The 27230-nt window shown below is 33.6% G+C and overlaps 1 protein-coding gene across 1 annotated transcript; it reads left to right on the top strand.

The window, feature by feature from the left end:
* The first annotated feature begins 10679 nt into the window (after positions 1-10679).
* On the top strand, positions 10680-26838 carry LOC149944130 (uncharacterized). Its single transcript, XM_090176290.1, has 3 exons — positions 10680-11190; positions 25326-25597; positions 26433-26838. Exons 1-3 carry the CDS (start codon positions 10680-10682, stop codon positions 26676-26678), a joined length of 1029 nt encoding a protein of 342 aa, XP_090032416.1. The 3' UTR covers positions 26679-26838.
* The last annotated feature ends 392 nt before the right edge of the window (positions 26839-27230 follow it).

Raw genomic sequence — 27230 nt, 5'->3', positions numbered from 1 at the left:
TAATCATAAATTTAGACTATGTTAAAAATGTGTTACTCATAAATTTAGACTATGTTAGAAATGTGTTAATCCTAAATTTAGACTATGTTAAAAACGTGTATCTCGTAAATTTAGACTATGTTAAAAATGTGTTAATCCTAAATTTAGACTATGTTAAAAATGTGTTAATCCTAAATTTAGACTATGTTAAAATGTGTTAATCCTAAATTTAGACTATGTTAAAATGTGTATCTCCTAAATTTAGACTATGTTAAAAATGTGTTAATCCTAAATTTAGACTATGTTAAAAACGTGTATCTCATAAATTTAGACTATGTTAAAAACGTGTATCTCATAAATTTAGACTATGTTAAAAATGTGTTACTCCTAAATTTAGACTATGTTAGAAATGTGTTACTCATAAATTTAGACTATGTTAGAAATGTGTTAATCATAAATTTAGACTATGTTAACAATGTGTTAATCCTAAATTTAGACTATGTTAAAAATGTGTTAATCCTAAATTTAGACTATGTTAAAAACGTGTATCTCATAAATTTAGACTATGTTAAAAATGTGTTAATCCTAAATTTAGACTATGTTAAAAATGTGTATCTCCTAAATTTAGACTATGTTAAAAACGTGTATCTCATAAATTTAGACTATGTTAAAAATGTGTTAATCCTAAATTTATTCTATGTTAAAAATGTGTATCTCCTAAATTTAGACTATGTTAAAAATGTGTTAATCCTAAATTTAGACTATGTTAAAAACGTGTATCTCATAAATTTAGACTATGTTAAAAACGTGTATCTCATAAATTTAGACTATGTTAAAAACGTGTATCTCATAAATTTTGACTATGTTAAAAATGTGTTAATCCTAAATTTAGACTATGTTAAAAACGTGTATCTCATAAATTTAGACTATGTTAAAAACGTGTATCTCATAAATTTAGACTATGTTAAAAACGTGTATCTCATAAATTTAGACTATGTTAAAAACGTGTATCTCATAAATTTAGACTATGTTAAAAACGTGTATCTCATAAATTTAGACTGTTAAAAACGTGTATCTCATAAATTTAGACTATGTTAAAAACGTGTATCTCATAAATTTAGACTATGTTAAAAACGTGTATCTCATAAATTTAGACTATGTTAAAAACGTGTATCTCATAAATTTAGACTATGTTAAAAACGTGTATCTCATAAATTTAGACTATGTTAAAAATGTGTTAATCCTAAATTTAGACTATGTTAAAAACGTGTATCTCATAAATTTAGACTATGTTAAAAACGTGTATCTCGTAAATTTAGACTATGTTAAAAACGTGTATCTCATAAATTTAGACTATGTTAAAAATGTGTTAATCCTAAATTTAGACTATGTTAAAAATGTGTTAATCCTAAATTTAGACTATGTTAAAAACGTGTATCTCATAAATTTAGACTATGTTAAAAATGTGTTAATCCTAAATTTAGACTATGTTAAAAACGTGTATCTCATAAATTTAGACTATGTTAAAAACGTGTATCTCATAAATTTAGACTGTTAAAAACGTGTATCTCATAAATTTAGACTATGTTAAAAACGTGTATCTCATAAATTTAGACTATGTTAAAAACGTGTATCTCATAAATTTAGACTATGTTAAAAACGTGTATCTCATAAATTTAGACTATGTTAAAAACGTGTACCTCATAAATTTAGACTATGTTAAAAACGTGTATCTCATAAATTTAGACTATGTTAAAAATGTGTTAATCCTAAATTTAGACTATGTTAAAAACGTGTATCTCATAAATTTAGACTATGTTAAAAACGTGTATCTCGTAAATTTAGACTATGTTAAAAACGTGTATCTCATAAATTTAGACTATGTTAAAAATGTGTTAATCCTAAATTTAGACTATGTTAAAAATGTGTTAATCCTAAATTTAGACTATGTTAAAAATGTGTTAATCCTAAATTTAGACTATGTTAAAAACGTGTATCTCATAAATTTAGACTATGTTAAAAACGTGTATCTCATAAATTTAGACTATGTTAAAAACGTGTATCTCATAAATTTAGACTATATTAAAAACGTGTATCTCATAAATTTAGACTATGTTAAAAATGTGTTAATCCTAAATTTAGACTATGTTAAAAACGTGTATCTCATAAATTTAGACTATGTTAAAAATGTGTTAATCCTAAATTTAGACTATGTTAAAAATGTGTATCTCCTAAATTTAGACTATGTTAAAAATGTGTTAATCCTAAATTTAGACTATGTTAAAAACGTGTATCTCATAAATTTAGACTATGTTAAAAATGTGTTAATCATAAATTTAGACTATGTTAAAAATGTGTATCTCCTAAATTTAGACTATGTTAAAAATGTGTTAATCCTAAATTTAGACTATGTTAAAAACGTGTATCTCATAAATTTAGACTATGTTAAAAACGTGTATCTCATAAATTTAGACTATGTTAAAAACGTGTATCTCATAAATTTAGACTATGTTAAAAATGTGTTAATCCTAAATTTAGACTATGTTAAAAACGTGTATCTCATAAATTTAGACTATATTAAAAACGTGTATCTCATAAATTTAGACTATGTTAAAAACGTGTATCTCATAAATTTAGACTATGTTAAAAACGTGTATCTCATAAATTTAGACTATGTTAAAAACGTGTATCTCATAAATTTAGACTGTTAAAAACGTGTATCTCATAAATTTAGACTATGTTAAAAACGTGTATCTCATAAATTTAGACTATGTTAAAAACGTGTATCTCATAAATTTAGACTATGTTAAAAACGTGTATCTCATAAATTTAGACTATGTTAAAAACGTGTATCTCATAAATTTAGACTATGTTAAAAATGTGTTAATCCTAAATTTAGACTATGTTAAAAACGTGTATCTCATAAATTTAGACTATGTTAAAAACGTGTATCTCGTAAATTTAGACTATGTTAAAAACGTGTATCTCATAAATTTAGACTATGTTAAAAATGTGTTAATCCTAAATTTAGACTATGTTAAAAATGTGTTAATCCTAAATTTAGACTATGTTAAAAACGTGTATCTCATAAATTTAGACTATGTTAAAAATGTGTTAATCCTAAATTTAGACTATGTTAAAAACGTGTATCTCATAAATTTAGACTATGTTAAAAACGTGTATCTCATAAATTTAGACTATGTTAAAAACGTGTATCTCATAAATTTAGACTATGTTAAAAACGTGTATCTCATAAATTTAGACTGTTAAAAACGTGTATCTCATAAATTTAGACTATGTTAAAAACGTGTATCTCATAAATTTAGACTATGTTAAAAACGTGTATCTCATAAATTTAGACTATGTTAAAAACGTGTATCTCATAAATTTAGACTATGTTAAAAACGTGTATCTCATAAATTTAGACTATGTTAAAAATGTGTTAATCCTAAATTTAGACTATGTTAAAAACGTGTATCTCATAAATTTAGACTATGTTAAAAACGTGTATCTCGTAAATTTAGACTATGTTAAAAACGTGTATCTCATAAATTTAGACTATGTTAAAAATGTGTTAATCCTAAATTTAGACTATGTTAAAAATGTGTTAATCCTAAATTTAGACTATGTTAAAAACGTGTATCTCATAAATTTAGACTATGTTAAAAACGTGTATCTCATAAATTTAGACTATGTTAAAAACGTGTATCTCATAAATTTAGACTATATTAAAAACGTGTATCTCATAAATTTAGACTATGTTAAAAACGTGTATCTCATAAATTTAGACTATGTTAAAAACGTGTATCTCATAAATTTAGACTGTTAAAAACGTGTATCTCATAAATTTAGACTATGTTAAAAACGTGTATCTCATAAATTTAGACTATGTTAAAAACGTGTATCTCATAAATTTAGACTATGTTAAAAACGTGTATCTCATAAATTTAGACTATGTTAAAAACGTGTATCTCATAAATTTAGACTATGTTAAAAATGTGTTAATCCTAAATTTAGACTATGTTAAAAACGTGTATCTCATAAATTTAGACTATGTTAAAAACGTGTATCTCGTAAATTTAGACTATGTTAAAAACGTGTATCTCATAAATTTAGACTATGTTAAAAATGTGTTAATCCTAAATTTAGACTATGTTAAAAATGTGTTAATCCTAAATTTAGACTATGTTAAAAATGTGTATCTCATAAATTTAGACTATGTTAAAAACGTGTATCTCATAAATTTAGACTATGTTAAAAACGTGTATCTCATAAATTTAGACTATGTTAAAAATGTGTTAATCCTAAATTTAGACTATGTTAAAAACGTGTATCTCATAAATTTAGACTATGTTAAAAACGTGTATCTCATAAATTTAGACTATGTTAAAAACGTGTATCTCATAAATTTAGACTATGTTAAAAATGTGTTAATCCTAAATTTAGACTATGTTAAAAATGTGTATCTCCTAAATTTAGACTATGTTAAAAATGTGTTAATCCTAAATTTAGACTATGTTAAAAACGTGTATCTCATAAATTTAGACTATGTTAAAACGTGTATCTCGTAAATTTAGACTATGTTAAAAATGTGTACACCGCATCACGGTTCAAAATTTCCGGAGCCCAATACTTCGCCCACAGATGTAAAACGTGAAAATCACACCGAGTAGCATATTTTCCCGATGAAATAGTATTAAAATATTTCTTCTCACTTTTTTTTTTGAAAAAATCAACCGGAGTCAGCGATGGTTCATGTTTAAAGCGAATAACATTAGTAGATATATCTTATACACTTCTGGTTTGAGTTAGTATTTCCGGAAATAATTAAATGTTTTGTTAGCTTTTGGAATCAATATGGCGTTTTTTACTTGAAATTTGCCTAATAATATTCCGTCTTTGATAAATTTGAGTCCTAAGTCTTTCTTGACCTTGAACAGTCCTTAGTATTTTTGAATTGAAAAACGCGCATTTATGTTGGTTTAACGAATTATAAATCCTACGAAATTATGAAAATAAAATATTGATATTTTAATATTTAAGACGAATTTGTCAATGCAGAATACAGATTTTAATATTTAAGAAGAATTTGTCAATGCATAATACAGATTTTAATATTTAAGAAGAATTGGTCAATGTAGAATACAGATTTTAATATTTAAGAAGAATTTGTCAATGCAGAATACAGATTTTAATATTTAAGAAGAATTTGTCAATGCATAATACAGATTTTAATATTTAAGAAGAATTTGTCAATTCAGAATACATATTTTAATATTTAAGAAGAATTTGTCAATGCAGAATACAGATTTTATAATTTAAGAAGAATTTGTCAATGCAGAATACAGATTTTAATATTTAAGACGAATTTGTCAATGTAGAATACAGATTTTAATATTTAAGAAGAATTGGTCAATGTAGAATACAGATTTTAATATTTAAGAAGAATTTGTCATGTAGAATACAGATTTATCGTGTGATTTCTTAAAGGGAGTATGGACTAAATCAAAACATCTGCTAACACGATTTACAACTGGTTTTTAACGTAAGTAGCGCCATTGATCACTAAATTCTTTTAAACCTGGTTCATACTCTTTTTAAAATACCAAATTTTTGTATTCTAATTTTAAGTAGCTTATAACAGAAAGCTAAATTTTAAGTCCAATTTTATAATGATAACTCAGAAAAGATTTAAGATTTTAATAAGAATCTTTATTTAATAATAATAATAATAATAATAATAATAATAATAATAATAATAATAATTAGCTAGGCTAATACCCAAGGTACCACCTTAGTCATCCAGCTCTCATTAAACCAAATAATTAGATTTTTAAAAATAAATTTACGCTTTAAATAAAACAGTGTAAGCTTGTGTAGTCACAGATATTTGTACAAGACGCGAAACTATCCACTGTTGATAATGAACTGAATGAGGTAAGGACAAGTACTTCATTGTAATCTCGGGTGGCGAACCCGCCCATTGGCGAGTACCCTCTCATTAGGCCCGTCGAGCTTACAATGAGACACGAGTACACCCCTCATCCCCGAGCGCATCCACCGAAACTAAGAGACGCAAGGGGGGGGGGGGGCAGCGAGAAAACTTTACCGGAGAAGTGGGGAAAGGGGGGGGGGGGCGGCCGGGAGGAGGTTTCATAGAGCCAGCCTCTGACAATCAGTGCAGCATCTTCCAGAACGTCGCTACAGAGAGGGACCAGACTCTTCCCCCTTTTCCCAAAAATCTCTTCCCGGCGTTCTCTCGCTAAAATCACGACCCTAACGAAGTCGATTTTGATTCCCTATCTAAAACGCGGAAAAAATACCTTGTTATAAAGAACGAATTCCGCGAATATCAGCGTTTCGGAAACTAAAACATTTTAGCCTTTGCAATCGGCCGCGAAGACTGCGCGAGTACGGGACGCGTTTTTCAAAGTCGCCCCGGGTGGATGGAGAAAAAAACCGCGCGCGCTGCTAAGACTTGGCGTTCGCGATAAACGCGCTATCTACGGTACCGATCGCCGACGCGAAAATTCTTTAAACTTAAATCGTAAGGTTTTTAGCGGATGTTTTAAAAGTTTCGAGGGAGAGTTTAGATTGTTTTTTTTTTAAATTTTGTCCGAATCTATATGCGTTTAAACGGGACCGTTCTCCCTCCGTTTAGCTGTCGGGCCGCTATCGAGGAAAGTACGGCGTCGGTTGGCCGTAGTTTGACGGGCGCCGTGCCCGGGGACTGCGCCGGCTGCGGCGCCAGGATTCTCGACAGGTATTTCCTGCTGGCCGTCGATAAACCGTGGCACGTTGGCTGTTTAAAATGCGGAGAGTGCAAGGGTCATCTGGACTCCGAATTGACCTGTTATTCCCGACAAGGAAATATCTACTGTAAGGAAGATTATTTCAGGTATATTTTTCGATATTTTGCATATTTATTTAAACAAAAAAAGTTGCCCCTGGTAGGTAACTAATGAGTAACACTTCGGTGTGAGGCGGTTGGAACACTTCTACAGGCGTTCGTAGACCAATTTGATTTATTTTCTAATTTCACGTTTCACAAAACGTTTAAAATAATTGATTACAGTAATTTATTTAATTTCCGGTAATTTTATTTGAATATATTTACAATCACGGTTTTTAAACCTAACTGTTTAAAATTTTCTAGTATTCGAAAAATTGTGATAACATTTTATAATGAATGAAAATTTAATTAAATATTCTCACTATAAGAAACTGTATGTAAATAAACTGTGGGTATATTATGTACTTCTGGTTAAATTAATTTCGAATTTTAACTATAAGAAACTAGGTAATATTTTAACTATGAGAAACTGTGGGTAATATTTTCATTATCAGAAACTGTGGGTAATATTTTAATTATCAGAAACTGTGGATAATATTTTAACTATGAGAAACAGTGGGTAATATTTTAATTATCAGAAACGGTGGGTAATATTTTAATTATCAGAAACTGTGGGTAATATTTTAATTATCAAAAACTGTGGGTAATATTTTAACTATGAGAAACAGTGGGTAATATTTTAACTATGAGAAACAGTGGGTAATATTTTAACTATGAGAAACTGTGGGTAATATTTTAACTATGAGAAACTGTGGGTAATATTTTAACTATAAGAAATTGTGGGTAATATTTTAACTATAAGAAACAGTGGGTAATATTTTCACTATAAGAAACTGTGGGTAATATTTTAATTATCAGAAACTGTGGGTAATATATTTTCACTATATGAAACTGTGGGTAATATATTTTCACTATATGAAACTGTGGGTAATATTTTAACTATGAGAAACAGTGGGTACTATTATGTACTTCTGGTTAAAGTAATTTGGTGTTTTCACTATTTGAGACTTTGCTATCTTTGGATGATTTTGGCGGCAGGTTATTTTCCAAGAAATTGGTATCGGGAGAAACGGGATACAGCAACTGCAACGATGGGCATCACCATCCGGCGGCCATGTCGGCGGATCCGTCGTCGGGAAAGCGGAAAGATCAAGGCTTCTGCCGCGACGACGGGGAGGTCGGCGGATGCAGACGGCGCTCGTGCGCTCGCTGCGGGGCCGAGATTGGGACGGGGGAGCTGGTCATGCGGGCCCGGGCCCTCGTCTTCCACTGGCGCTGCTTCACCTGCCACCTCTGCCGGAGACCCCTGCTCACCGGTGACCTCTTCGGCCTCCGCGAGGATCGAGTTTACTGCAAGGTAGGTAAACGCTAGCCTAGCTGATTATTATTAATTAAAACATGTGTTGATTTAATCTTTGGTAATTTCCATTGATTTATCATAATTATCCGCTTTTTAGATTTTATTTCTCATAATTATCCGATTTTCAGATTTTATTTCTCATAATTATCCGCTTTTTAGATTTGATTTATCATAATTATCCGCTTTTTAGATTTGATTTCTCATAATTATCCGCTTTTCAGATTTTATTTCTCATAATTATCCGCTTTTTAGATTTTATTTCTCATAATTATCCGCTTTTTAGATTTGATTTCTCATAATTATCCGCTTTTTAGATTTGATTTCTCATAATTATCCGCTTTTTAGATTTGATTTCTCATAATTATCCGCTTTTTAGATTTGATTTCTCATAATTATCCGCTTTTTAGATTTGATTTCTCATAATTATCCGCTTTTTAGACTTGATATCTCTTAATTATCCGCTTTTTAGATTTGATATCTCTTAATTATCCGCTTTTTAGATTTGATTTCTCATAATTATCCGCTTTTTAGATTTGATATCTCTTAACTATCCGCTTTTTAGATTTGATTTCTCATAATTATCTCTTTTTAGATTTGATTTATCATAGTTATCCGCTTTTTAGATTTGATTTCTCATAATTATCCGATTTTTAATACCAGGGCGACCAGGGAAATTAAGCGAAAAATTTACAGAAAAAATCGGAAATTTGATCGCGTATTATAAAAAAATATAGGATTCATGTGGGTACACGACGACGAAAGGTTTTTGGGTTATACTACACGGAAAAACCAAAGTTATACTCTTGTGTATTATGACAAATCCAGAATACTATTTTACCATTTTGGTGGAAATTCAAGATAAAATTGAAAATCAAAGTAAGTACAACCAGAAAAATGAATGAAAACTGGTGAAATTATAGGATAATATAAGAAATAGGGTAAAATTAAAGGAATTTATAGGAAGGCATTGAAAATATAGGAAGTCTGTTTAACCTGTAATACCAAATACACCACCTTAGGCCCAAGTCAGACAACTACATTTAATACCTTTAATTCAGGTGGTTAGGTAAACCAGTACTGTTGTATAAATATTGACCAAAAGTTCATAAAGTTACCATAACCCCATCTATTGGCGAAATTAAATTGACTGTCTCATAGAAAAACCTAGTAAACGCCAATTTTGAAAATTTCGTGTTAGTAGTAAATTTCAGTATATTACAACGAAAGGTTAAATTTCAATACGCCAAAAACATCCCTGTATGAGTTATACCATTAAATACCACTTACCACGAATCTGTTCCATTGCGCCGAATCCCATTCGACCGAAAAAGCCGCACTTTGGCGGATTTAGGATTCGGTCTAATGGGATTGTCCCATTCGACCGAAAAACCCGCACTTCTCCGGGTTTAGGATTCGGTTTTATCCGTTTCAGCATCGGTCAGAACAGCATGCAGTGTTACCTAACCTAACCTAACCTCACCTCACCTCACCTAACCTAACCTAACCAGGCAATTTTTAAAGTGGTCAACTCATTTGCCCACTACCACCACAATTTCCTTTCCTTTCCTAAGCCTAACTATTTCCACTAAATTTTTAAAATACAAAACCCGCCTTTGGGCTAATTTCATCTAAAACATTGGCGAAATTCGGTCTAATGGGAATTCGGCCTAATGGGAATTCGGTCTAATGGGAATTCGATCGAATGGGATTCGGCGCAATGGGAAGATACCACTTACCACGTTACTATAAGAAATTATGTTAACCAGAATAAAAAACCTGAAATATTTAAAGTTTAATAAAAAATTGAATTAGCTTCTCTTGATTAAACTCCTAATATTCCATGATTGATAGAATAGACCGTTAAAAGCCTAAACGGTATTAAGCCCTCCTCTTGAAAACGTATAAGGGGAACTTGTAGCATAATAAAGCTACTTCTATAGACTCCTATACAAGTTTCGTCTACACGTTTACGAGGGGTAGCTTAATCTGACTATTAACGCCAATCGCGAACTTCTAAAAAGTTCTATAATTTCGGCTCTAAAAGTGGTATAATTGTGCAATTAATTTTGATGATCTTAATTTAATTTAATGCATTTTTATTAACTTTGCAAACATTTATCAATAAGCATATTTTATACCTGTCAGAAATTCGTGAAAATTATGTTCATTCCCAAGAGAACTGTATTTATATGAATCTTATGCAAAATATGCAAAGAAGAGTTGAAAATCTCACCTAAAATCTAGAAAATCTTATCTAAATTTTTAAAAATCTTATCTAAAATCTAGAAAATCTTATCTAAAATTGTGGAAAACTTATCTAAAATCTAGAAAATCTTATCTAAAATTGTGAAAAACTTATCTAAAATCTAGAAAATCTTATCTAAAATCTTATTAATTTGGGACAATTCGATTAGAGGTAAATACAGTAATACTTACTTTATCCTAACCCAATTTCCACCTCACCTAACTTAATTTAAACTACCAAAAATGGGAACCTTAACTATATTTAGTCATTCATTAAGCAAGTATTTTTACACGTGGTTTAATTTTGTACGTTGCCAGACTCACTACGTACGACCGACCTGCGACGACCAATTAAATCTAAGCGCTACTTCCGTTGCTAATTTCGGACCCTCGACGACGGGTCCACAGACGCTGGGTCATCTACAGTCCCACGAGGGGCACCATCCACACCATCCGCACCAGCATCAACACGATCTCCTGGTCGGAGGAAGCGCCGGGAACCACGGCCATTCCGGATTGTTGGCGCCCAACGAAGAGATCGAGCTCAAACCGGGGAAAAATGTCATCCTCGGCGACAACGACCACCAACGAGCCGCCATCGACTGTTCCACGAACGCGGAACCGTCAAGCTACTCCGAACACCTTCTCGTCCTTCCCGAAAACGAGGTCAAGAAGGCCGGAAGGTGCAAAATCCACGGGAGGTCTACGCCCAAGCCCCGGAAAAGGGCCAAGAAGGAATTCTACTGCTTCGCTGGTAAGACTTTTTTCTTACTTCAAATCTGTCTAAGTAACCGTCAGTTTCAGCTTGGAATTGATAAATCTGGGTTCTACCTGTTGCGAGGTGTCTCCAAACATTATTTTTTAACAACGCCTTAAATTATGTCTTTGACGACGGGCAGATCACTCTGTTGAAAGGGTGTTCTAATCAACATGATTAAAATTGTAATCTCGATTAAAAAGGTAATCTTGATTTAAAAAGGTAATCTTGATTAAAAAGGTAATCTTTAATCGGTAATTTTGATTACATAGGTAATCTTGATTAAAAAGGTAATCTCGACTAAAAAGGAAATTTTTATTAAAAAGGTAATCTTGAACGGTAATTTTGATTAAAAAGGTAATCTTGACTAAAAAGGTAATCTTGAAACGGTAATTTTTATTAAAAAGGTAATCTTGACTAAAAAGGTAATCTTGATTAAAAAGGTAATCTTGACTAAAAAGGTAATCTTGATTAAAAAGGTAATCTCGGTTGAAAAGGTAATCTCGATGAAAATTGTAATCTTGATTAAAAAGGTAATCTCGACTAAAAAGGTAATCTCGACTAAAAAGGTAATCTTGACTAAAATAGGTAATCTCGATTAAAAAGTTAATCTCGATTAAAAAGGTAATTTAGATTAAAAATTTAATCTCGATTAAAAAGGTAATAACGATTTACTAATCTTTAATCTTTGTACAACCAAAGCTAAAAATTTAATTTTAATCAAACTTATCCATGATTTAATCTTACCAGGGTGTCTTAATAATTAAGGTAAAAACGTAATAATTAAATAATAATTTTTAATCTTTATACAGTAAATGTTAATAATTTGATTTTAATCAGATTTAATGATGATTAAATCATACGAGTGATCTGTCCCTCGGTCATTGGCAATCGACATTTAAAACATTTTAAGTAGAAATGGATATAGAAATAACGAAACAAAATGTTTAAGAAATAATCCATAGAATGTGTAACTTACATATTAAATTACAAAACATTATAGTCTATAGAACGTTTAAAGTTCTCTATAAATATTTCTATAGAAACGAAATTGAAATTGATAGACTTTTTTATGACTATAGAATAATAAGTTATAGATATTTTCGGTCATTTCATAGAGAATTCTGATTACATTTATATGGAATTTCTATAAAACCGTTTTGTGAAGCTGGTTCTACCAAAACCATTTAGATATTCTCGTGAACCCATTAATTTTCAAAAGATCAATTATATTGGCAAGGTCTACTTTAATCCACCTAAGCAAACTTAGTCTCCGAATCACACCCTTCCGCAATATTAAATTTAAAGATACTGAGAGGTATAGTTGACCTTTTTAGTGTCAATCAACGCTTGTTTACGGAGCGAGACTCGACTAGCGGCTACTGCAACAGTAGCCGGATTAAGAGGTATAGTCCACGCTGTACCGTCCCCGATTGATCTGTCTGGTTATTAGAGAGGCAATCGCGAGAGGCAAAGGCTTAGCGAAACGCGTCTTCCAAACTAAGCCTCGGCGGCGACGCTAGAGAAAAGGGTGGCACGGTCAATCAAAATTAATATTTTCGCGTCGAGCTAAGCCGAATTGAACCTAAACGCGACTCGGCCCGAGGAGGGGGACTTCGTGTGGCCCTCCTTTTCCGCTTTCTCTAAGCCGCTGGCAGCCAGTCTAAGCGGCTTTGGGGCTCTCATCTAAAACGCGGATTTAAGAGGACGTCGCTCCTTTTCTGCAAAATTAGACGCGATGATTGGGTATTTCCGCTTGAGCCTTTTCCCGAACCTTCTTCCGCAAATATTGTTTCCAGCTACAAAGCGTACGAATTCAAAGTAGCGTTATTAATATAGGCGGGGAGAAAAGCTAGGATAAAGGCGGGATTACGAAATAGAAATAGTTACCGAAAAAATGGCCAACACCTCTAATAAGCTACTTTGCATAAAATAAAGGCCTTAAAAATGAGCGTAGGAGGAAAATTGGCCATTTTGTGACGCGTTAAGTTTAGCGCCATCTATTGGTCACCTGGAAAAACCTTAAATAACTTTAAATATTTAGTACATATTAAGTACTGTTGTTAATTTTCCTGAAAAATAAAATATGGAAAAATTTCCCGAAAAGTTTCCGCAAATCGGAAAAATAAAAAATTGAAACATAAATTAGTTTTTAAGGGTTTTTAATGTTTTTAACCTTTTACCGATATAAAATGTCTAATATCAGTAAACATACTACAAAACATTAATAGTGTTACATTGTTAATCAGTTTAAATTAGTCTAGAGGTTTAGTTTTACTTCCAGATTCAAAAAAATGAGGCGAAAATTTAAATTTGCAAGCAATATTAGACTAATCATGGAATGAAAACTTTCTTTTTTTTTCGGAAAAATACGGAAAATTTTCCGGAAAAAAGACCTCGGTCATTTTCCGCAAAATTTTCCGACTTGCAACACTAATATTATTCCCTTGAAACATGTGCCTAAGTAGGTTCCCGTTGATTTTTCAAAAAATATATATATTATACACTTTTGTTAATATTTATACACTTTAGAAAATTACCGTAATTTTTACGATAAAAAGTAATTTCTTAGGCACCATTAATTCAGGTGGACCTGGGTTTCAATGCGTAGGAAGGTGGTGACAAGCCCTTCATGCCACGCGAGCCAACAGCTTCCTACACACACTATTACCGTTAACCTCTACTAGGTTTTATGGAAAGGGCAAACCAAAGAACTTGGGGGGAAAACCCCTCTAACCAGTGGGGAGAGAGCTTTGCAAACTCTACGCGGAAGGAGTGGTTCCGGGTTTTCACCCAGTGCTACAACGTGCTGGGATCAAACCCGGCTCCTCTAGCGAAAGCGCTAACCACTTCGCCACCCCAAAAATAAATAAGCTTTTTTGTAAATACTATACACGAAATTTCCATTCAGAATAATTCGACTTAAAAAGAATAATAATTAGATACTAATTTAAATAAGGAATAAAAGACAACGATATTTAAAAAGTGCACAAGAGTGCGCAAAAGTGTGAGTGTGAAAAGGAATACTACTTAGGACAAACCGAAAATAGTTTGTTGAATCGGCAAAACTTATAAAAACCTGTAATAAACAATTAGAACTAAATATTTACGAACCCTATTATATTAAAAAATCAGTAGATAAAAATAAATGTCTAAATCGAGACTTGGGACCTGGAGTCGATTACGTAAAAAATTGAAAAAAAAACTATTATTTAAAAAAAGTGTAAAACCAATTCGCATATTACAGGGAAACAAACTTTTAGAAACCGCCATCGAGTATAAAATTTTAATTTCGTATTTCTACACTAGATGACACCAGCGTGGATATTTTGGGACAAAATTTGAAAAAATAAAATAAAATTATTATATTTATTACATAATTTAAGTGCTATTTCAAGCTGAAAGTTTATATAAAATATTTTAGAACCTGTTATACTACATTTCAGCTTTTAAATAACCACAATTTAAATTAGACTTTCGCGGGTTTTATCATTTTTGTTATTTCGGATTGTAAACTGATGGCGCCATCTAGTAACAAGTAGATTATTAAAAATGTACACATAATGGCGGTACCCCTGTAAAAGGGTCTTCTCCCTTCTTATTTGCGTATTAACTAACTAAACATTTTTATCCTTTTAAATAAAATCTGTTCTTGTGCACTTTTTAAATATCGTTGTCTTTTATCCCTTATTTAAATTAGTAAATTTGTGCAAGTCACTATCCGAATATTAAATAATTAGATAATTTAAAACTTATACTTTTCAGACTCGTAAAAAATCTTACATTTAATTTACTGGCGAATTTCATTTGTTCGAATAATCGTTTGTCCGTTTTTTTCGAACATTAGGAATTGATGGTTTTTTTTTAAATATTGTTAATATAAGAAAATAGTAACATTAACGTGAACCTAACCTAACCTTAAATATCCACAACATTGATCGATATTAATACGAATATGAAGTAAAATATACAATATATAGATATAGCAGCAATTAAGAAAAAACAACTTGAACAAGCAACGATATTTACAATGTAGTTTTTTATTTTTAATTCTGGCACTAAAAAAAAATCCGGACCAAAAAAAACAGCAATAAGAAATACTAATTTAGCGACAGAATTCGGACAAGTGATGCTACCGATTCGGACGAATGAAACAAACAAGTTGTCCAATAGACGGTAAAATAAATGGGGGTGGAATTTTAAACCGTCATTGCCACTTAAAAACTGGACACTAGCCAGGGAGGGAACACCGGATTGGTTGGTATTGGAGCATGCGCAGAGACCAATTTTTAATTGTCGCCGAGTAACAAATATCTAAATCGTGATTCTTCGTAGAGCACGTGGCGCCATCTAAGTAAACTGACCATTATATTTCGGGAATAAAAGCTAGACCAAATGGTTGTTTAACTGTAAATTTACCTATAACTTGAATTCTTTAAATTAAAATACAAATTATTAATTGAGATCAATCGTAATAGACGAGAAAAACGATTGAAATGACTTCAGTGACAATTAAAGTCGCGAAGCGGGGAGGCTGGCAGCCATGCTGTCACGAAACGTTTCCCCTTTTTTCCTACCCCCAAATTCAAAAACCCTTCCGAGGCTGGGAAGCCGTTGGAATTTATTTTACCGTCTATTCGAACAATTGAAACATTTGTTATTTCGGCGGTTCGGACTTCGGACGAATGAAATTCGAACATTTGTTCCACCGTCCGGACGATTGAAATTCGAACAAATGTACCAACCCCGTGTATACAAATGGTTTTCGGTTAGCCCTGAGGTTAAAGAAGTACTTACGGCCAATTTAACGCCACCCCGAGGGAATCCCTCAAAAATAAAAACCCCATTCAGGGCGCGCGCTGGCTATAAATTCCCGGAAGTAGCCGTATATTTCAAGGTATAATAAATACCATCAGGATTGAGGAGGAAAAGAGCGAGCGGTCACGCGACTTCCATATTCGCGTGTCGAAATTCGATCCCTGATTGGCGGCCGCAGTTCTTTAATCGCGGGGTCACGTGTCGTCCCCTCATTTCCGGTTTCTTTTCACCCGGCGACGACGGCGTCGCGACACCTATCGGCGGACTGAGGCGGCGAAAATCGCCATTGGAGATGCGGTATCAAAGCTAATTGAGCGCGAAACCAATTGCATTAATACGGCACTTCCGTCCGCGCCCAGAACGAGGCGGATGACGCGAAAAGGACAACGCGTGAAATAGGGGAGGATGATCATGACGCCCGCCACATTATTATACGGAATGAGATATTAGGGGAGGTTGGGGGTCTATGTATGAATCTACGGGAGGAGGAGGACGTGGTTATTAGGTCAGATTTACGACACTCCAGGGAGCGACACGCGCCACGTTTTACGGGGACTCTTGGGAAGACAAAATGAACCTCATTAGGCAAACCGTAAATCACGATGCAGAGGCATAAAATAACTGTGGTCAGTGGGGGTGTGATTGCTATAAGAGCGTTCAATCGATGACAGAGTCATCTACCGGATACAATTGTCATCTATTTTCGACTATTGATGAGCTGGGTCGACGTTGTGAGTACTCGAACATCATAGATTATTCGACATTTTTTGAGGTCGAGTACTCGAACATTATCGATTATTCGGCATTTTTTGAGGTCGAGTACTCGAACATTATCGATTATTCGGCATTTTTTGAGGTCGAGTACTCGAACATTATCGATTATTCGGCATTTTTTGAGGTCGAGTACTCGAACATTATTGATTATTCGCCTTTTTTGAGGTCGAGTACTCGAGTTAACATTAACGATTATTCGGCATTTTTTGAGGTCGAGTACTCGAACATTATCGATTACTCGGCATTTTTTTAGGTCGAGTACTCAAATATTATCGATTATTCGCCTTTTTTGAGGTCGAGTACTCGAACATTATCGATTACTCGGCATTTTTTGAGGTCGAGTACTCAAATATTATCGATTATTCGCCTTTTTTGAGGTCGAGTAATCGAACATTATCGATTACTCGGCATTTTTTGAGGTTGAGTACTCAAATATTATCGATTATTCGGCATTTTTTGAGGTTGAGTACTCAAATATTATCGATTATTCGCCTTTTTTGAGGTCGAGTACTCGAACATTATCGATTACTCGGCATTTTTTGAGGTCGAGTACTCGAACATTATCGATTACTCGGCATTTTTTGAGGTTGAGTACTCAAATATTATCGATTATTCGCCTTTTTTGAGGTCGAGTAATCGAACATTATCGATTACTCGGCATTTTTCGAGGTCAAGTAAACGAACTCGATTTCGAATAAATAATTGGAAAATATTCGTCGATTATCGAGTTCTTAAAATTTCGTAGTTGGGTACTCGATTACTCGATTATATCCTCGTTTGGCCGGATAAAAATTGAAGGCCTTGCGTACGTTTCCACTCAAATATTATATCAATTAAAATCATAATATGCTCTGTAATACTATACAAGTTTACGTCATTAATCAACTGTATAAAAGGATTTAAAGAAATTAGGGCTCTGCGAGTACTCGAACATCATCGATTACTCGGCATTTTTTGAGGTCCAGTACTCGCCCTCGACCTCGAATAAGTAATTGGAAAATACTCGCCGATTATCGAGTACCAAAAAATTGCATAGTCGGGTACTCGATTACTCGAATAAGCTGCTCTAAGTTCAAAGAGGGGTTTTTGCAAATTTTTGGAGTGGCAATACTAACTACCAGACGTACAAACCACCAATGCTTTGAATGACCTTGGGAATGGACCACGGTTTTTAATACGTAGTGCGCCTGCGCGATTTTTCTTCAAACAATAATTAGGTTTTGGTTTGGAGTGCCACTTCACGAGTTGGGATGTCGGCCGGCGTTAGAACTTAAGAGTCTTAACTTCCTAAGCAATATACGGACAGACGGTACATTCATAATTAAAAAAATATATTTTAATTGTATTAATTACTATAATTAGGCTAGTAGCCTAGTATACTAGTCTTTTATATCCCACTAGTCACTATAAGGTTACTAAAATTGTGGAAACTGTGGTTCATTTAAATTAACGGAATATTTTTCAACATTGAAAGTTACTTTATACTCATTTTAAATTTAATTTCCTAATTACTCGAGTAAAAACAGATCCTAATTAAGTATACTCGATTACCCGACTCGTTAAAATATATTACTCGAGGTTTTCTCGCGTGGCATGCAGGGCTTGCCACCACCCTCCTACGCATTGTAACCCGGCCACCTGAATTAAAGGCTTCAAAAGTCGCTTGACGACTTAGGCCTAAGGTGGTGCCTTGGGTATTAGCCTAGCTGATTATTATTATTATTATTATTATTACTTGACTCGAATAAGATAAAATTTCCCCTTAATCAAGTACTCGATTACTCAACTCGACTTCAATATTACTCGACTCGAATACTCGATGAAAAACAAATTTCGTACTCGATACCCGACTCGATTGCCTAAAACCACTACTCGCAAAACCCTAGATGAACATTGAAAGCCTGTATTAGTTCATATGGAAGCAACAAGAAAATTTTCCCGCTTGTGGCGTTACCACGTTTAAAGTCCTTACGGTATCTTTTGACAAGGTTTCAAAAATCTCAAATAACTAAATTTTAGTAATGAATATTGAAATTTCTGGAAGTAGTTTTGCGCAATGCTTTTTAAAAATAATCCAAACCCCGATAACAGGACTTCGTGATTTAAATTTTTGGTTTTTTGAGAAAAATGAAAAATTTTTGCTGCGTAAATATTTAAATATTTTATCAGTTGGGTTTAACCGAATATGCTGAAAACGTAGGGAATGTAGGATAAAAAATAAAATATAAGATTTTATGAAACCATTTCAGGATTATCGGATAATATACACTCTTTTTTCGAAGTCGGCCATTTCATAAGAGGCCAAATTAAAATAGTACAGGCAAGGGCGCCTGCACGTGCTCATCAGCTCGAGACGTCGCGTGCACTTGACCGCGTGAAGCGGCCTTGCATGCACTGTTTAAAATCCGACCTGTAATAAAATGGCAGCTCTCACAAATAAGGATATAAAAGAGTGTATAAGAATTATCGGTACGAGCTATTTGTAAGTTTTTAAATTTCTTCAAATTTGTTTAGGGTTTAGCTTTATTATCCCTTTTCATAATGGACTAATCTACTTATTCGCTAATTTTATCATCCTTAGGAATTATAGGATTACTGGGAGCCGTGCCAATAATGTTAAAATTAGAAGGGTGGTAAGTAGATCTTCGTGTACCTTGAAAATCCCTAAAAGGGTGGACAAGAATGGGCTTTCGTTTTGCCATGGCAACCGAAAATATTTCGGTCAGCTTAAAACCTGATTGTCTCTACGGAAATTAACCCATATTTAAACAAATTTCCCCAATTTATGTATATTTACACAAATTGACATTTATTTACCAAAATTTCCCCAATTTAAACAAGTTCTGAATTATGTTTCTAATTAATTAGACTTTTAAATTTTGGAGAAATATTCAAAGGAGGGCCCCATGTTAATTTCCGTAGAGGAAATCAGGTTTTAAGTTGTCCAGATGCTTTTCGGTTGCCATCAGAGCTCCCAGAGTTCCTATAATTCCTATAAATTCCTATAATTTCAATATGCTCCTATAATTTCATATTTTCTCAAAATTGTTCCTATAAATTCCTATTTTTTTGAAATTTTCAAGTTTTTATATAGCTATGTTCAGAAATTCCTATAATTTTAAAAATAATGTATTAGAAAACAGCCTTAACGTTCGGGAAAAATTTGCCTTCAAAATAGAGCTTAGCTCGGGCTTAGGTCCTGTGTTCCCGAAACCCTCAACGGTTGGGCTCCTATAAATTCCTATAATTTCAATATACTCCTATAATTTCCTTTTTTTTTCAAAATTGTTCCTATCAATTCCAATTTTTTGGCTAAAAATGTTCCTATAAATTCCTATTTTTTGGCTAAAAATGTTCCTATAAATTCCTATTTTTTGGCTAAAAATGTTCCTATAAATTCCTATATTTTGGCTAAAAATGTTCCTATAAATTCCTATTTTTTGGCTAAAAATGTTCCTATAAATTCCTATTTTTTGGCTAAAAATGTTCCTATAAATTCCTATTTTTTGGCTAAAAATGTTCCTATAAATTCCTATTTTTTGGCTAAAAATGTTCCTATAAATTCCTATTTTTTGGCTAAAAATGTTCCTATAAATTCCTATATTTTCTATGAAATTTCCTATAATTCCTATAATATTTAAAAAACAATCGCTGGGAGCCCTGGTTGCCATGGCAAAACGAAAGTCCATTCGTTCTACTTATCACCCGAGTTTGAACGAGTTCGGAGATTAACGATCTTGTCAGATACCATCCGTCAGGGAATTTGGTTTGGAATGTCACAAATTTAGAAAATATTGGTTCATATATTTCAATTGAAGCACCCAATTTAAGTATATTTACCAAAATTTATCCAATTTACACCAGTTCTGAATTCTGATTCTAATTAATTAATCTTTTAAATGTTGGTGAAATATTCAAAGAGGGGACCCTTATAATCTTCGATTTTCTCATGTTAATTTCCGTAGAGAAAATTAAGTTTTGAGTTGTCAAAAACATTTTCAGTTGCCATGGCCTATTCTTGTCCACCCTTTTAGGGATTTTCAAGTTACACACCAGAGCTTCTGAATCAGTACTTAAATGCGTTTACAATAGAAAAATTATGTAATTGGCTTACTCTATTTCTGTAAATAAGGATGTGAAAATTCCCTCAATCAAGAAACCATTTTAATTCAATATTTCCCAAAAATATATCTATTTAATTCGAGGGGTCCGACATTCATGAAAATCCCGTACACTCTAAAGGAAAATGATTTTAGAAATCTTGAAATCAGTTTCAAAATCTTGAAATCTAGGCGAAAGCTACCTCAAAAATCTCAAAAACAGCCTAAACAAGACGTATGACGGTCAGAATACACACAATCCTTCTAATGTGTTAAGTTTGTTTGAGCTATTCACAGCAACCTGCAACGCCGGTATCACAACCAATATATATCCACGGCCACACATAATTGTATTTACACTTATTTGTTACTTCTAGTCATACTTTGAAAGCATCGAAGATTCCTTCGATCAGTGTCACTCTTATTTTCTACTTCTGATCACACTTATTTGTTACTTCTGGTCAGCCGTTGAGTGTCACACTTATTTCTTCTGGTTATACGACAAAGACTAGTTCGATCAGTGTCATACTTAATTGTTACTTCTGGTCATACGTTGAAAGCGCGGGGTACTCTGAACGGCCTTGAAAAACGCTAGAGGGAAACAGGCGAGTAGACCTCTATAAACACGCGGATTTACAATGTTGGAAATTGCGGTGGTCCGTATACGCTGTAACCTTACTTAAAATTAAAATTAAGGAACGTATTTGCAACTCTAGGTTATATGGAAACCACAGCTATTCAAAAATATAACTTTCATGAAAGTCGGACTTAAATTAAGGAACGTTATGTCGACTTTCAGGAGGAAATATAAAACCGCGAAAATTGGGGTCCCTTAAATTGCCCTGGAAACTCTACTTAAATTTAATATTTACCGATATAACCGAAGTTGTAGGTCCGCTGAATCCTAACCTAACCAAAAATATTTTTTTAACGTTACCGGACTTAATTTTTAACAAAATATCTACCACACAAAGCCAAACTACCGAAAACGGTAAATTGGGCAAATGCCCAACTTCTTGGGCTTTGATTTCAAAAAAATATGAAAGGCTATCAATGGCGAGATATGTACACTCGAACGAGATATCATTGACTCTTCTAGCCCTAACCATTGAAGAGATATGCGTGACACGGCGGCATCGGCATCGGCTAAACTGTACGTGAAACTAATACACGCAAATCCTTAGGTTTTTTTTAAACTAGCGATCAACACGAAAATTGCGCTCTGAAATTTAAAAAATCATTTTCTGATTTTTGAAATCACTTTTAGATGCAAAATTTGAAAATGTAAGACAAAACTACGAATTTTAGCCGAGCGATTTAACTAAGTTGAAAGTAAATAAAGTTTATAATTATTTTATAGTATTATTAGGAACATATCTATTTATGCTAGGGTTAAATTACTATGCACTAACAAGGAGACATCTCGAGGTGTTTCTCCCCGATTTGTTTCAAACTCGGGGGTTAAGTAGACCATCGTGGACCTTGAAAGCTCCTAAAGGGAAACGTTTCATTGGCCATTCGTTTTGCCATGCCAACCCAAAATGTTTTTCGCAACTCAAGTTTAAACTTTCTCTACGTAAAATAGCATGACAAAATTACGGATTGTAAACACTTGCGATTTTACCGAATTTAATTGATTTTACCCATTTTTATCGATTTTACCCATTTTCATTGATTTTACCCAATTTTATAAATTTTACTCAATCGTTTTGCCAAAATTTAAATTTTTAAATTTTTTGAAAATGGCAATACGTGATTTAGCCATGCTATTTTACGCAGATAAAGTTTAAACTTGAGTTGTGAAAAACATTTTGGGTTGGCATGGCAAAACGAATGGCCAATGAAACGTTTCCCTTTAGGAGCTTTCAAGGTACACGAAGGTCTACACAACACCCGAGTTTGAAACAAAATCGGGGAGAAACACCTCGGGATGTCTCCTTGTAAGAGTAATTATTGATATTAGTCTAGCATCTGAATCCAAAAAAAATTTTAAATTAAATTTTTATTTCAAATTTGTAAAATTTGTAAATTAAATTTCTTTCTTAATTATAGATATTTTTGGTCTAGCATTTGAATTAAAATTATTTTTATTTCAAAACTTCAATTTTCTATTTTAAATTGGAAAAATTTGGAATTAAAAGTTTGTTCTCAATTATTGATATTTTTGGTCTCGCATCGGAATTTTAAATTGGTAAAATTTGTAATTTAAAGTTTGTTCTCAATTATTGATATATTTGGTCTAGCATCGGAATTTTAAATTGGTAAAATTTTTAAATAAAAGTCGGTTCTTAATTATACCATTTCCAAACGTCAATATATACACACCATGTCACGAATTTATTTAAACTAAATTCCCCGAATTCGTATATATATATATTGCGCAGACTGCATTTTATATCTAAAAATATACTCTTTTATATATCTGGCCAGGAAGTCTGAAAGTTCAAAGCTTAAAAATTGCTTTCCGGAGAAATCGCGTCTGCGAAGAGAACTTTAGCATGGAGCCGAGGCTTAGTCCTCGCCTGCAAAAGATGATTTCTTTTCTGTTTCTCGGCGTCCATCCTAGAGGGCGCGCGGGTTGGTTTGCTTTAAGCCTTCTTGCATCAGCATCAAAATTCCTAAATTGCTTCTTCCCGAAACAATCTCTGATCTTCCAGCTTCCCCGCGTCTCCGTGACCGCCCTCTATCGACGAAATCCCCCTTTCCAATTCACGCCCTAGTCACCAGGCGGCGTTACTCGCCGTACCAATAGCGAGCGCTAAGCCTATCCTTCCATTTCAAGCGGCTCCACTCTTCCTTTGGAAAATAACGCGTCAAAGGCTCGCGTTGCAACGTAAGAATCGACGCGAAATTGGATCGAAAATTATATTGTTATCTAGCGAAAAGATACAACTCAAGATGGCAGCGCGGTGGTAACGGGGGCTTGCCTTCCGCTTCGCTTTCAAGTAAGGTAGCAATTTAAAGAGGCGTAATCCTTCGATGAAGGCAATCTCCCCTTGGCTGCCATCTTGAGCCGATTACGCAGAAGGTTCCCTGTTTTTACCGCCCCCTATCGTTTATAGTTGGGACTAAAATTGCTCGTCCGAGGCCCGAGGACTGTAATCCCCTCTTAGACTTGATGGCCCGTTCAGAGGAGCTACACCAAATTCACGTCTAGACTTCGAAAGTTCGAAAATTAGAAAGTTTAATTTAAAATTGTGTACGCTGAAAAAGACCAAAGATTTCTATATAGGAGAAGTAGCTTTTCCGCTAAGCATCGGTGTATTGAAAGGACCACACTTCTACAGTCGTAAATAGGCCAAATATAGGCTAAATTTAAAGCAGATTATATATTTCCTTTCCCTAAATAGATTTGTGTTTAAAAGAATACTATTCACGACCGAAACGAGTCTAGGTGGCGTAACGGTGCTAGCTTCTCCGCGGTAGCGCCTATGATCTAGCGTCTGCTACAGACAAATTAAAAAGTCATAAGAACGTTTTTTCTTAAGTAAACTTATAAATAATAATAATTATATTAAAATGCAAGTACCATTATTTATAAAGTCAATTTTACGAATAACGATGAGGAAAAACTAATAGCGCCTGCTTTAGCCGCAACCTATCTAGGTTACAATGGCGAACCAAAGAGGGCGTAGCGATAGTTTTCGGTCTCAAATAGTCAATTAAAGAACTTGAAAATTCATCTTTGAAAAATAGTGTCTAAATTTCCACAAAAATGGTATCAACATAAGTCTATAAGTATGATCCATAAGTGTATCACTTAATCGAAATAATTACTGATAACTATGTGTGGTGTGACGTAGAAATGACGTCATATCCAAAAAGATAAGCTAGAAAAATGAATTGTCATTCCAGAAATGTATCTCAGTAAAAATATAGCATGCTGAAGATAGGGAACTGACACACTTATATGAAAAGTAATTATGAACTTATGGTATCAGTAATTAAAATAAAACAATCCCAGTTCAATTGGCCAACGATTTTTAACTCCTACTGAAAGCGCCCCTTAGTGGTTTAAATCGGTACTAAAACAGAGTTGCGCATTAAAAGCTATTAATATAAAAGAAATTCTATACCTAAAAACAGAAAAGAAAAAATGTTTTTGAAGTTACGCCCAGAAACATCAAAACATTTCACTAAACTTCAAAGAAAATATTTTGTACCACTGTAAGAAAAAAAAATGTACCTATTCTGTCAAAAAATGTACAGAGTGAAAAGAAAAAAAATACACGGGCTTAAAATGTTCAGAGAAACATCTCTAAAAAAATATCAGAAATAAAAGCTTAGGGAGAGGAAGTTGGAAGAGCGGAGAGAAACGAAGGATTTCATCCGTGTAGTTGCCATGGAAACGAGACATCGTAAATCTCTCTCTCTCTCTCTAGGCTTCGTTATTCAATTTCACCTTTTTATCGTTTTCTGAGCACTTTCGCTTTCGCGCAGGTACCACCCCGGAATCCGCGGACGAAAGCGGGCCAATCGGAGAGCTGCAATCGCCAACGACGTCATCGAGGGACACGCCCACTCTGACGTCTTACGCGGACGGGACGCCCTGTTCCTACGGCAACGGGGGACGATGCAAACGCATGCGCACATCCTTCAAGCATCAGCAACTGAGAGCCATGAAGGAGCACTTCACCGCTAATCACAACCCGGACGCCAAAGAGCTCAAGCTGCTCGCCCAAAAGACGGGACTCTCCAAAAGAGTGCTTCAGGTAAAACCAATACCGTATTCCTCAAACCGAAATTTAAAAAAATATATATATTTCGAGTTCTCAAAACACCCTAAAATTGGAATTTGGTTTCTAAAGTACCCTATTTTTAAATAAATCTAAAAATATTCAACCACCATCAGCTTAACGTTTTTTTAATACTTTTGTTCAAGGACATTTTTAAAGCTGAAAAAATGAAAAGCAAATTACAATAATTTAATTTATCGATTGGGTTGATATTTTCCAAACCTTTATTTCCTATTTTTAGCCTATTTATATCGATGGGAACTCTGAGTCAGTTATAAAGGCTTTTTGTACAAAACCTTTACGAAATATAGCGCCATCTGCCTTAATATCCGTCAACTAAATATGTGAAGAAATAGCAGACGTTTTTGAAATTTCTTTTGAAACTTTCAGCTGTTTTGCAGAGAATTAAAGGGTTTTCCCCCGTGCTCCTCGGTTTCCTCTTTCCATACAAACTTGTCCAAGTTAACGGTAATAGTTAGTGTAGGGAGCTGTTGGCTCGCATGCAGGGCTTTCCACCACCCTCCTAAGCATTGTAACCCGGCCACCTGTTTAAATGAATTATAAGTCGCTAGATGACTTGGGCCTAAGGTGGTGCTGATTATTTTTGTTATTATATATTCAATTTAAACTACGCACGAAAGCCTATTGTGATCATTATCAGTATAAGAAGATTGATACTTATCCCGTAAGAAATAAATTATATATTTCTGGTAGTAGTTTAATCCAATAAAAGCTTAGCTTTTCGAGCCAAAAATTAATTTGACGCCACTAATCTGCGCTAATCGACTTATGAGAATCCTTTAATTTTTAGGTTTGGTTTCAGAATGCTAGAGCGAAATGGCGCCGGAGTCTGCTTCGCCAGCAAAGCATGGGACCGGAAGTGGTGCAAGAGAGCCGCCCTCTGGCGGAAACGACGTCACGCGAGTCTTTCTACGGACAGGAAGTGGAGGAGGAGGAAACGCCCATCGTTCTGGAGCAGAACGCCGTCTTGAGGCTGCAGCATGAATTAATGCAAGAACAAATGAACGAACCGAGAGCTTTCCATTTCATTCACTAGATGGCGCTGCCTGGGAAAGTCACGCTCCCACCCACTCCTCCCCACAAACGAGAAATAAATCTTTTTTGTAGCTATCGCGTTTTATTCGAGTGTTTTACAACTCAATTTGGATCAAATCCTAAACGCTACCCATTTACCTAGTCTAATTACCTAATTCATTCTATAGAGTCAAAAGTTATATTTATATTTATAGTGAATACGAACATGTTTCAAAATGTTTCGTGCATTGTAGTATCCAATCGAGTCATGTATAAATTAAAAACAAATATAATGTACATGTGTAAACATTTAAGTGTTTCAATTAAATCCATCTGCAATTTTATTCTTGAATCTTTACTATCAAAAGTAAATGAACGCAAATAAGTTAAGGTGAATGTTGGTTTTCGTTTTATCACTGAACTACAGACACTACTGCCGCCTATATCCCATGATCCTGTGCGCTTCTTTTCGGGCTTGTCTGACATTTCTAGAAATTGTAAACGAATCTTTAAAAAAAAATTCAAGAATTTATATTTAAAATTAATTTTTAAATTTTATTGGAAATTGAAATCT

The sequence above is a fragment of the Leiobunum rupestre genome, chromosome 5 (assembly GCF_980474605.1).
Source record: "Leiobunum rupestre chromosome 5, qqLeiRupe1.1.hap1, whole genome shotgun sequence".
Taxonomy (NCBI): Eukaryota; Metazoa; Arthropoda; class Arachnida; order Opiliones; family Sclerosomatidae; genus Leiobunum; species Leiobunum rupestre.
This window is presented reverse-complemented; position numbering and strand designations above follow the sequence as displayed.

What these genes read in the sequence shown, in the direction of transcription:
- LOC149944130 (XM_090176290.1), top strand. Translation starts at nt 10,680, where the DNA reads ATGGGAACCTTAACTATATTTAGTCATTCATTAAGCAAGTATTTTTAC. An exon ending in GGAATTCTACTGCTTCGCTG is followed by an intron (nt 11,191 to 25,325) that starts GTAAGACTTTTT and finishes GCTTTCGCGCAG; the next exon opens with GTACCACCCCGGAATCCGCG. An exon ending in TCTCCAAAAGAGTGCTTCAG is followed by an intron (nt 25,598 to 26,432) that starts GTAAAACCAATA and finishes TTTAATTTTTAG; the next exon opens with GTTTGGTTTCAGAATGCTAG.